Source organism: Culex quinquefasciatus, chromosome 1 (genome assembly GCF_015732765.1).
Source record: "Culex quinquefasciatus strain JHB chromosome 1, VPISU_Cqui_1.0_pri_paternal, whole genome shotgun sequence".
Lineage (NCBI taxonomy): Eukaryota > Metazoa > Arthropoda > Insecta > Diptera > Culicidae > Culex > Culex quinquefasciatus.
The window spans coordinates 123,399,714-123,411,371 of record NC_051861.1 but is presented as its reverse complement, the minus strand read 5'-3'; the positions used below and the strand labels follow the sequence as shown (position 1 = coordinate 123,411,371).

At 39.2% G+C, this 11,658-nt stretch overlaps 3 protein-coding genes across 7 annotated transcripts in view; 2 read left to right on the top strand and 1 right to left on the bottom strand.

Annotated features, from left to right (window-relative positions):
- Nucleotides 1–182: 182 nt before the first annotated feature.
- Nucleotides 183–3,958, top strand: LOC6038311. The gene is made up of 3 exons (XM_038249438.1): nt 183–270; nt 2,592–3,288; nt 3,342–3,958. Exons 2-3 carry the CDS (start codon nt 2,629–2,631, stop codon nt 3,942–3,944), a joined length of 1,263 nt encoding a protein of 420 aa, XP_038105366.1. The 5' UTR covers nt 183–270; nt 2,592–2,628; the 3' UTR covers nt 3,945–3,958.
- LOC6038309 (protein trachealess) lies at nt 531–4,537 on the bottom strand. Its single transcript, XM_038249437.1, has 4 exons — nt 4,360–4,537; nt 1,372–2,489; nt 991–1,307; nt 531–929 (listed from the first exon to the last, which is right to left on the bottom strand). The coding sequence occupies exons 2-4, from the start codon at nt 2,483–2,485 to the stop codon at nt 762–764; spliced, it is 1,599 nt and encodes a 532-aa protein (XP_038105365.1). The 5' UTR covers nt 2,486–2,489; nt 4,360–4,537; the 3' UTR covers nt 531–761.
- Nucleotides 4,538–5,015: 478 nt separating this feature from the next.
- The window catches only part of LOC6038310 (tau-tubulin kinase homolog Asator), a 31,488-nt gene continuing 24,845 nt past the window's right edge, over nt 5,016–11,658 (top strand). For 2 of the 5 annotated variants that reach the window (XM_038260556.1, XM_038260513.1), the window contains exon 1: nt 5,016–5,168. The gene's annotated coding sequence lies outside the window, so the exon portion shown is untranslated. Of the gene's footprint in view, nt 5,169–5,866; nt 6,113–6,198; nt 6,396–11,658 lie in introns of those variants that run through there. The other 3 variants (XM_038260523.1, XM_038260538.1, XM_038260546.1) reach the window with 3 other exon arrangements.

Genomic DNA, 11,658 nt, shown 5'->3' with positions numbered 1-11,658 from the left:
GCGCGCTGAGAGAGTTTGAGAGTTCGCTCTCACTCTCTTGGTTTGTTTTGATTTGCTGACGGTGGAGAGAGGCTTGCTTTGGTTTGCGAGAGGGAGAAAAAGAGATGGAGCGATGACATGGGAACGAGACAAACGGAGAAGGAGCGTTGTTGTTTTGATAATGAGTTCTGTCAAAGTTTGATTTATTCATTTGGAGACGGTTGCTTTTTGGTGAAGTACAGAATTATTTTGGACAGAAACAATGGAGTACATTTTAGTGGTGAAGTTACGGTGAGTTAATCTCGAGGTTAATCTCTAATCGACGAATATTTTCGTGAGTTCTGAACTTGTGTTGATAGTTGATGTCTCAAGAGCATTGTATGGGAGTTGCAGTTGGAGTCGAAATCGGTGGAATCAATTCTTTCAAGATAGGGTTGAAGTAGTCAACGAAGTTTCTCAAGGTTTTGCAATTACGGGATGTTTTGGATTGAAAGGATTCGGGAAAATTAAATTTAAGAGTTTATTTTTATTATTCTAAATCTTATTGGTATTTTTGCTTTATAACTACAGTTGCATTTTGGCACTGGACGATTAACTTTTGCACGTAATTCCCTATTACTTTAACTGATGAAGTGGGCATTTCCATGAAGTATTCTTTAAATTGCATATTTGTACTAAACTTAGTTCCTGAGTAAAACCAAAAGTGGCTCGTACTCCTAATCCCTTTATAAACTATATAAAAATTCTTTCAAAATTACTCAGGACCTTACAGTTAGTGAACTCTATTCGCTTTCCTGAAGCACCTTCTTGGAGGACGTCTTGTTCGACATCCGGATTACACTGGCCCGGTTCGAGGAGCTCTTCCTGCCACTCGAAGACTTCTTCTCAGTCTGCACGTGGTGCTCGATAATGGAGACGCGCTCAGGACTTTCTGCCTTGATTCGTGGTTTCTGAAATTGAGAAGTTACTTGGTTATTTCATGATCCAAAACTCCCGTTCAAGACTCCTCACCTTACTGCACAGCTGATTCCCGTTCAGGTCGTGATCCTCACCGTTGATCTCCACCTCCGCCGAGGTGGCCGTTGCGCTTCGCTTCACCCGGAATCCGCTGTCGCAGTCCTCGGCGCTCAGGTTCGGCACCTGCGTGATGTCCAGAATCGGGCTGTCCCGCTCGGGCCCACTGATGACGTAGTTGACGCACACCACCGTCTGGTCGGCCGCGCTCTTAGACTGGCAGACCATCGTGTAGCACGTTTGGATCCAGAAGTAGCCGGCCGTTTTGTGCAGGATCCGGTAGAATGGGGTCAGAATTTGGCCCTTTTCGATCACTGTTTGCGGGAAGAGGGTTGGGTTAGAGAAATTCTTGTTTTGAGGTTAGAGTGAAAATCTTACGTTCTCTGTGACTCCGCCGAAGTTTCTCAATGTCCTGGCCGTGGCACAGCGAGTAGACGCTCTTCCCGAGCAGCTCCTCCGCCGAGTAGCCCAAAAAGCTGGTGATCCTCGCCTCGCAGTGCACGATCGCGAGGTCCAGCCCCGTCCGGAACGTGAACATGTCCGACTCCAGCTTGATCTCGTGCAGTGCCGGAGGCAGCAGTTCCATGCCGATGCCGACCGAGCCGATCATGGACTGGCGCTGATCGATGTCGGCGTTCCGCTTGCGGAGTCGGCACAGCAGCAGGATCACCCGATAGCCGGACGATTTGAAGTGGCAACCCCGCTTGGTGAGCGTGGACTTCATCCGGATGCAGAGGGCTCGATCGTCTCCTTGGAACGATTCTGAAAGGTGCTCCGGCTTGACGTCCTTGGTCGGGGAGGGCGTCGAGTGCTCCGGATACACGTAGTCCGAGTAGTCGGGGTTCTTCTTGATCCCGAGATGGTGCTCCAGCTCGGCGTGATCGTCCTTGTGGACGTAGTCGAAGATGCTGCTGCCGGTCAGCTCGATCTGGGACAACCCCAGGCAGTTGGTGACCGTCTCGGAGATGTACAGGAAGCGTCCGTCTACGCTGGTGGCGAGCGAGAACCCGTCCAGCAGGTGCAGGATGTGCGTTCCGATGTGGTTCTCGAAGATGTCGTTGGATCGTATGGATTCCCTAGGCCAAGTCGGAACTCCCTGCTCGCTGAACTCCTTCAGCTTGAGGTAGCTCATCGTCAGCCGGATGATCGACGCCTTGTCCAGCTGACCCGTGATGGCCGCCTCCAGCGGTAGCATCTTGGCCAGCTCGTAGAACTCGGAGTTCTCCTTGCCTCTTCGGGATCGCGCAGCATCGCGGGACTTTTCCTTGCGCTGCTCGAGCTGTTTGGGATCAACGGGGGGATGATTGATGGGTGCGGCTGAGTTATGCGACTGGATTGCCGAGTACGATAGAGGGGAGTAGTCCTGGCCGGGTACGAGCCACGGCGACGGGTAGCCCGGCGGGGTGTTGCTCATGGCGAGCGCGTTGGACACCAGCTGGGACGAACGGTGGAAGTTGCTGTACTCGACGGGCAGGGCCGGGAAGGAGAACATGGTTCTGGAACAATAAAACAATAAAGCAATCATTGAAGTTGGCAACACTGTTGCCAAAAAATAGGTAGATCGACTAAGCTTTACCTATTTGATCTTATAATTACAGAACCTCTAAAATCTACTGAATCAACTGTGAACTCAAGATGAACCAACTACCAGTCGAGGTGTGCGAAGAAATCTTCAAAAACCTAAACCTGCAAGGCGTACTATCAGCTCGTCGCACATGTCGCCGCTGGAGGCAGATCGTCGACGGAAGTCCGGCCATGATGAGGCGGATTCATCTCAAACCACCACTAAGCCTAATGGACCGCGGCTTGAAACCGATCTGCTCGATACCGGCACGCGGGTTGACCCTAAAGGATACAACCGTACTGACCATCGATTCGTGGTGGGAATTCATCGGGTCAGAGTTGACTTTTTTGAGGTTAGACAATTGTGTAATTTCGACTGAAACGTTGGTAGCCCTGCTGGGTAAAACGTCAAACTTGGGATTTTTAAGCTACGCTTGTGACAATGATGTTGCTGAAACTGAATGTGACTTTACATTGGATAAGTTGGAGCAGCTTGAAGTGTACAGTGCGCAAACACAAATTTTGGATATTTTCGATCGCATTTGTCCGCGGCTGAAGCAGTTCCGGTTTGGTCAGTCACAAAACGGTCGAAAGTTGGGCGAGTTCCTTCAGAAAAAGAAAAGCTCACTTGAAATTGTCCAACTGATTTCCGTTGAAAATATTTTGGATGATGTGATGCAGTTGAAGGCACTGACAAGTTTGGATGTTCAGGCTGACTTGTTTAGAAATGAGGTAGGTTTTGAAATATTCAAATAAATTTGTTAATTCTAAAAACATTTTTTCAGACTTTGGAACAAATTGGTGCAGCACTTCCAACCCTAAGCAACCTCAGAGTGACACTACAATGGCAGTCGTCAACCCTTTCGCCAACATTTCTCAACCACATGCCCGGGCTCAAATCTCTGACAATCTTTGGACAGTATCGTCAGAATAGCCCCGTACTCGCTGACTTTGGCGATCTCGAAGGGCTCACCAAGCTCAAAAAGCTTCATCTTACTCGCGTACAACCTCTCAACTTGAAATTTTGTTTGCAAAAATCTGGCCACTTTGACGATTTGACGCTTCACTACTGTCATTTCAATGACTGGTTTGAAATTTTCAATTTATTTGCCTCATTGCAATATCTGGAAAGTTTGGACTTTGGAAAGATTAGAACTCCTACCGCTGATATTATAGTGTCCGACTTTTTTAGAAACTTAAAATATCTCAAAATAGCGCATTGTTATCTGTCTATAGAGACTTTAAAATCATTCACGGAGCACTGTGAAAACTTGGTGGAAGTTGATTTTAATTTCAAATATGTTCTCGATGGAGAAACTGTGCGGAGTTTGTGTCGCACTTGGAAGAAGTCTGAACAAGTTGACATTAGCAAGCTATATGATTGTTGACTATTCGGTTAATAAAACTTACATACAATTTTAAAGTTTGTTGTTTTATCTATTATTTTTATCAAACCCTAAACAAGTTTTAAAAAGCCAGATCTGTTTATCGTCCCATCTTGGACTATACCCCAAGGAATAAAATAAAATCCATAACTCATAATGTTTGAAATGCCAACATCTTTTTTTACATTTTTTTTTCTTAAAAAAAATATTCTTAAAGTATTTTTTTAATGTACATTATTTAATTTTAATTGTCAAAAACTTTGAAAATTTTCAAACCATTATAGAACAAAAAACATTTAAAAATGACCCATTTTCAGTAAAAACCGTTTTTCGATGTTTGCATTTCAAACATAAAATGCAAATCGGGTTCCTCGTTTGTTCTATCGCCTTTGAAATTCACCTCATTTCCCATACTTACCAGTCTAACTTCTTTGGCGAAATTACTTCAGCTCAATTATCTTAACTATTCTCTTCACTTCAACTTTTAAAAACTTTAAAAACCTCTAATTTCACGTAAAAACCACTATTTCTAATTGCACATTTTCCCTTTGAATCTCCGCGCGAGCAAAGCACGTTCAACGACGCGACGGCCAACGACACGAATGAGCGACAAAGTCGCAGCAGGCGCTGCGAGAGAGCGCGCTCTCTCGTTCTGCGAACGCACCCCACTGATAGCGTGCTCGCGAGCGCGCTCTCTCTCTGTTTTGGTACGTCGCGCACAGCATGCTTTGCGCTTGTAGTGGGTGGGAAAGAGACGAGCGTTGCTCGCGCTTCGCTCGATTGACAGAACTGGCTGTCACTTCAGTCAGCTTCAGCGAGGAAGATGTCAAAAGGAAAGTGTGCCGTGGTGGACAACTTTGTTGTCGCGGAGGTAAGTTTTCGACCGTTTTGACGAAGATTTTCGTGAGTTCTGATGATTGAATGGTGGTTCCAAAGTGACGGAGATTTCCGTGAGTTCTGATGATTGAATGGCGTGCAAACCGCAACGACACCGTTGAATCGCGGTGCGGCACACCTTCTTTCGTGCAGCTGTCAAACGGGGTGGGCCCATTTCACTCCATGTTTCAAGTTCTTGGCGTTCGATAGGTCGCTCGGGGCCAGTCAGTCTTCAGTTGCGTTCGTCGGGTGCGCAAGGAAAAGTCGTGGCCGTCTTTGTCTCACGGTAGTCGTGTGTCAGTTCTCTCACTTTTCGCTGTGAAAATGGTCTAAACCCAGTTGGACGGGATGGTAATTCGCTTCTTTTTTTCTTGTGCTGTCTGAAATTGCTGGGTCTTTTTTCGTGGCCTGCTGTTGGGTGAAGAATTGCGCTGATTTTGCACCTTGTTCGGACGGAATGCAGGTGCGAGGTGGACGGCCAGTTGGCCTGCTACGATCGGGGGCCAGTTCCGGATGGTGGTTCTGTGAGGATTCCTGATCCTGGATTTTCCTGAATTTTTGCTGGGGGTGGGGGAGGGAAAATTCGATTCAGGGAGGACTAGGTTTGGCATGTTCGTGTGAGTTTCTCGGGAGAGAGTGAAATTAGGGGAGGGTGGCCTTTTTTCGGTCGCTGCAGGGGGGCTACTTTTGCTAATAATGAACGATTAGGTGCAGAAGAAGGTGGGAGGTACTTTGCTGTATCGACCTGCTGTCACTTTGCAAAACGCTCAGAGCGCTCTCGCTAGTTAGTAACAGTGAGCGAGCGGGCTCTCTCTCTTTGTTCGCGACTATGGTGTCTACTCCGTGTCAAGGAAAATCAGATGTTCCTGGAGTTGTCCTCAAGGGTAATTGGCCCCTTTCTAATTTTAAGTCTTGCACAAATCTTGGACAGAAGTTTGACACATCCAGACATACTTCAAAACGACTTTTGCAAACTTTGCCAAGCTGAGTCACCACCCTGCCTCCCATCGATTGGCGAAGAGAAAAACTGAGCAAGCCGGAAAAATGTTGGCGATTTTTTCCCCCCTCAATCAGTGCTGAGAGAGCGGAATCCAAGAAGGCTCCTTTTTCGCATGGACATGGAAGTTGACAGTCTTGTCCGGAATTTGGGCAGCTGAGTGGCGGCAACAAACACAACCACACACACACAGAGAACACAGCAAAGGAATCGATACCGTTCAAGTGAGGTGAAAAACCAAGTGTGAAAATCAGCGAAGAGAAGAAAAACAAGAAGATTTTCCGGCCTACTGCCGTGAGTGAGTGTCGTTTGGTGATTTATCGCATAATTTTGGCAGATAACAGAGTATTTTTCTCTCTCTTTTTCGCTTGCTTCGGTGCTTAGTGTGTGATTCAGCTAACGAGGTGGAAAATCGAACGATGCACGGAAAACTTGCGCTGCGGGAAAATGTTAAGAGTGTTGTTGCTGGCTGTCAAAAATGTGTCGGAAAAACTGCCGCAGACGTCGCAGAGATGTGATTGCACTCTAGCAGAGGGAGAGAGCGAGTTATTGTTGTTGTTCTTTTTTTCTTCTTCTTGCTGGTGGGTAGTGGGTGCGAAATAAATAAAAAAAAAGTTATAAATAACGCTTGCTTGGATGGTTGGCGATCATGTACAGTGCTGGTTGGAAATGTTTGAAACGTGAAAAATGAGGATATTTATTGCACTTTAATGTTAAAAAATACTCTTTAATTTTATTTGTGAAACCTTGATTGGTTTATTTAAAGTAATCTTGGTTTATGTGATCGTTAAATTTTAAATTTCGTCCCAATTTTTCCGCCCAGCGGTGTATGTTTTTATGAGTGGTAATTTAGATTGAATTTTTTTGTGCTTTTGGCGTTGCGAAAAGTGCGACGGCTAGGCCAATTTGGAGGAAGGACATTGACGAAATGGGGAGGGAGAGTGGGACGGGTAGTGACAGGGGCGTGTTAAGTAATTCGCGCTGATAATGCTTATTTATATCGTCGTCGGGCAAGGATTAGAGACCGGCGCGTAAACAGTTGACGAATTGACGTAAATTATGGCAGAACGATACGTACAAAGGCCGCGTTTTTTAGGTGGTAGTTATTGTTAGAATGTGCAAAATCATCGATTGATTGAGATTTAGATAAAGTTCACAAATCCACAAAGTTTTTATAAGATATAATAAACGACTTTTGGATATTTCGGAATATAAAAAAAAGTATTTTAATATGACTTCTATGTAAAACAAAGATCTTTGCTATATTAAATTCATTAATCAATTTCTGACTCAGACTTTTTCAAAGGTGAATAAAAATTAATTCACTAGAATTTGTAACTTTTTTTGCAAGATAAGTAGTCCTAAAGAATTTTGTAATTTATGTTTTTGTTTAATTCAAAAAACAAACTTGCATCATTAGTTTTTCCATACAACTTTGCAAGCTGGTCAACTAGGGCTAATCGAAGCTACAGTATACTCTCTATGTGTCGATATTGAAGGGACCGTTGAGAGCGGGGTGTATCAAATTATAGAGCGAAAAAAGTATGCTTTTGCAGGGACTGAAAAATTAATTGACAGTTGGAGTAATATTGATATCGAAAAGATCGACACCCAGAGAGTCGACTGTACATTCTGAAAAGGGACAGCTGTTTTTAAAGCGTTTAAAAGCTTGGAATTTGAAAACAATGCATTTTTTTTGTTCTTCTGTATCAGTTCTTCCCAAAACTATTTGAAAAAAAAACTGCAGATATTGAGCGGTAACAAAGCTAAAACAACTTTCCCGATTCGCCCCATGTACCCAAATTCGCCCCAGATAACGAACGGTACGTAAATGTATATAAATATATGTAAATATATTTCGGGATGGGAATTTCTGATCGATTTAGTGTTTTCTGCAAAGTTGTTGATTATAATTACACAGAAAAAAAAAGTTGAATTTTGGAATGTTGGAAATTTGGTAGGTTGAATATTACCTCTTTTTTTGAGTAATATTACATAAAAAATGGGTAAAAATGTGAACCTGATGAATATTCATCAAAAACTAATGAAAATTCATCATTTTCTGGGGTAAAATTAATCATATTTTTTGCCACAAAATCTGTCACCATTTCCTGATGAATATTACCATCATTTTTTTTTCTGTGTAGGACTATTCAGAGAACAAAAATAAAAAGTTGCCCATTTATATTACTTTTTTTCACCTAAACTTAGTTTTACATAAGAACTGTTTTTATTTTCGATTTTTTAATTGTTTTATGGGGATTGAAAATCTTTTAAGCCATATGGCATAACTTGTTCTAAAGGACATGATTTTCTGAAAAAAAAAAACAGATTTATTAAAAAATATCGAAACAATTTTTTTTTTAAAAGCAAAATCAATTTGCAATCGAAAAGTACTTTTTAATATTTTAGAAAGGGAAGAAATCTTTTTGAAAACTTAAGATTATTTCCCACAATTTTCTCTATGAGACTTCCAAATGCGGAAAATTATTTTCTGAGTTACAGTCGCACAAAGAATTCGAATTGATGAATATGAGTTTTTCTAAGCATCACCTTATCAGTCTGTTATTTTTTTAACTGACGATATATCAAAATTTGTTGTCAATGATAAAATATGAAAGTTTTGTGAACTTTTTTGGTATCCTCAATAAAAATAATTTTAAATTTCAAATTATAGCAGATTATTAGTTATTAGGGGAACTATACCCTTTCTCAGCCTATTTCTATTATCGGCCTATCAGCACTTTGATCATGAATTACAGCTTATATAAAGTGTTGTTGACTGTTCCAAAGCAATAAATAGCTCAAATAAAAGTGAGCAAGCAACTCTCCATTGCTGAAACATCTGAAAATGTTGATTTAATAGCAGAAACGGCAAAAGTGATGAGAATTGGTCGAACGGCTTAGTGTGATTAAAATGGGTATATTTCCCCTATTTACGAAAAACAAACAATTACTTACAATTTAGAAGAAAAAAAGTTAAGGAATAGCAATATATTTTCTGAGAGCTTAAAAAATCTCCTGCAATTTTCATTTTTTGACTTATTTGCTGGTTGCTGAAATAGTCAAGTCAAGAAATAAATGTCTATTGATGCTTAATTTTTTTTTAACAAAACTGGGTTTCTTAGTGTCATCAAAATTTGGCCTCAATTTTCAATTGATGATTCTTGTAAACAATTGGTTCGATTCGATGTTGAAAAGTAAAACAATTGTGAACTGTTCTGATATTTGCAATAACCATTGTTTCGAAATTTCAGAAAATGTCAGAATGTTGTTTAGAAATGCATTTTAATCCATTTCTAATAAAAGGCCTGAATTCAAAAACTCGAAGTTATTTTTTGTTAAATTAATTGAAAATCAGGCTTTACTAGGTGATATTGAGAAAACTTGTTTTGCACAAATTTAAATCTTTAATATACGTTTTCTCAGCAATCAGTTTATGCCTTATCAAAAAAATCAAAAATAAAAAATGGTTCGGTTTTTTTGCAGATTTTTGATTTTTTTTTGCAGGACTGCATTTTTGATAAAATTATTTTTAATTGAGAAAGTCCTTTTTTTAAGTTTTGAACTTAATGTGTTAAAAATTGATTGTCGTGCACTTCATCAAGCATACTTTAAGGACATTTTTCATTTGCAAATTTTATGTTGCATCTAAAAATGTTTTTTTTTTGCAGCACTTGGCGCAAAAGATGCCAATTTTAGTGCTTTATATTTAAAATTCAAAATAATCGGATTTTTCCGTGTCTCTTCTTTTTTTTCTGAAAAGTCTTGATCATAACCTAGAACTTTACCGAAGACACCAAATCGGTCAGAAAATCTATGCTTAAGATTGTATGGAGACTTGTATTTGAAAACTTATGATGCAAAATGACTACTTTTGACATGAAGATGCATAGACCTAAATTTATTCAAATAAAAAAAATATTATTGGCTTTCAAAATTTGAAATTTAGTCATGTTTAAACTGCCTTCTTAAAAAATGTGAAAGGAACAATTGATTCCCAAAATATTTATGTTTTATACGAGGTTTTATATTGTTTTATTTTGGATTCATTTTAACATTGAATGTTTTTGATTATTTAAATATTTTTTAGAAGAAATAAGAGGGTGGAACTGACTATTCTGGCAAAAGTTAGCCGGTTGATTAAATTTGTTTTTAATAATTAATTTAAGGTGTCAAGCAAGAAAAGAAAGTTAAAATTTCTCTAGCAAATAAACTTGAAATAAACAACAAAGGAAAAATTATAGCTATTTTCCAAATTTGGTTTCGAAAAAATGTTAATCCTTTGCAATTTTTAATATTTCAACACTCAAAAACTGAAAATTATAGTGATTTGGAATCGGGATGATGTCAGCTATCCATTAAAATTATTATTTTATGAAAGTTTTCACAAAAATACGTAATTTTCCTGTATTTCGAAAATGCATATTTTTTCTCTAAAGAAACCAAAAATTTGTTGTTATTGCAATATGGGTATCAAATGATCAGGTTTTTTTTCATACATTTTGGATGGGTACCATCCATAAACCACGTGGACACTTTAGGGGGTATGGCGATTGTCCACGACCCATACAAATAAGATTTTTTTGTATGGACAATTGTCCAAGAAGGGGGGGGGGGGGGTAACAGATTCTTAAAAAAGTGTCCACGTGGTTTATGGATGGTCCCATGTAACAATAATTTTTTTAGAAAATACTCAAAATTTTCTCAAAACTTCGTATTTTCAAATAAAATACTCAAAATTCAAATTTTTACAATATCGGTATCAAACGATCGGGATTTTTTCATACATTTCGAATGTAATAACAACATTTTTATAAAATATTCAAAATTTTCACAAAATAAAATGTAAAAAAATGTAAATTTTTACAATATGGGTATCAAACGATCGGGATTTTTTCATACATTTCGAATGTAATAACAACATTTTTAGAAAGTACTCAAAATTTTCACAAAACTACGTATTTTCGAAAAAATACTCAAAATTTAAATTTTAACTATGTTTTCAAACGATCGGGATTTTTTCATACATTACGAATGTAATAACAACATTTTTAGAAAATACTCAAAATTTTCACAAAACTACGATTTTTTGAAAAAAAGTAATCAAAATTTCCGTTTTTACAATGTGGGTATCAAACGATCGGGATTTTTTCATACATTTCGAGTGTAATAACAACATTTTTTGAAAATACTCATAATTTTCACAAAAAAAAAATATGAGTATTTTTTTCTGTGTAGCTATTAAACTGATATTTATTACTCAAAATTAATTTCCGTGCATCCTTGTCACGTCATTGTGGTGTAGCACATGTGCCTGTTCCTTGTGTTTTCTCTCTCTCTCTCTCTCTCTCTCTCTCTCTCTCTCTCTCTCTCTCTTTCTCTGGAAAACTCGAAGGAAAACGCTCTCGCTTTTGTGCTCTTGTTGTTAAAGCCTTTATTGCCCAAAGCATATGCTGCAACATTGTCGTCACAGCAAATTGTCCCAATCGAGTTATACTGTCGCAAGTGCTTTTTTGAGAAAAAAATTGCTCGTTTTCAAAGCAAATGTCTGGAGCTTCTTTTTTTTTTTTGAAAAGGTCCATTGAACCAAATGTACAGTTTTTTGCTTTTTGGGTGTTTTTTAATACCCGGCGGTTTCAAAAACACACAAAAAGCAAAAACTGGAAATTTGGTTTATTGAACCTTTTAAAAAAAACTAAAGGTGGTTGTCAAATCGACAGCATTGTTTTATGTTTAAGAAAAATGTAAAAAATTGCATGTTTCATATAATTTTCCAAGGTCAAACAAAAGTGTTTGCTCGAATCGTCAAAATGTGTCGTGTGACAAAATAGCACGATCACG

What these genes read in the sequence shown, in the direction of transcription:
- LOC6038309 (XM_038249437.1), bottom strand. Translation starts at nt 2,485, where the DNA reads ATGTTCTCCTTCCCGGCCCTGCCCGTCGAGTACAGCAACTTCCACCGT. An exon ending in TCGGCGGAGTCACAGAGAAC is followed by an intron (nt 1,308 to 1,371) that starts GTAAGATTTTCA and finishes TCCCGCAAACAG; the next exon opens with TGATCGAAAAGGGCCAAATT. An exon ending in GGAATCAGCTGTGCAGTAAG is followed by an intron (nt 930 to 990) that starts GTGAGGAGTCTT and finishes TCTCAATTTCAG; the next exon opens with AAACCACGAATCAAGGCAGA.
- LOC6038311 (XM_038249438.1), top strand. Translation starts at nt 2,629, where the DNA reads ATGAACCAACTACCAGTCGAGGTGTGCGAAGAAATCTTCAAAAACCTA. An exon ending in CTGACTTGTTTAGAAATGAG is followed by an intron (nt 3,289 to 3,341) that starts GTAGGTTTTGAA and finishes ACATTTTTTCAG; the next exon opens with ACTTTGGAACAAATTGGTGC.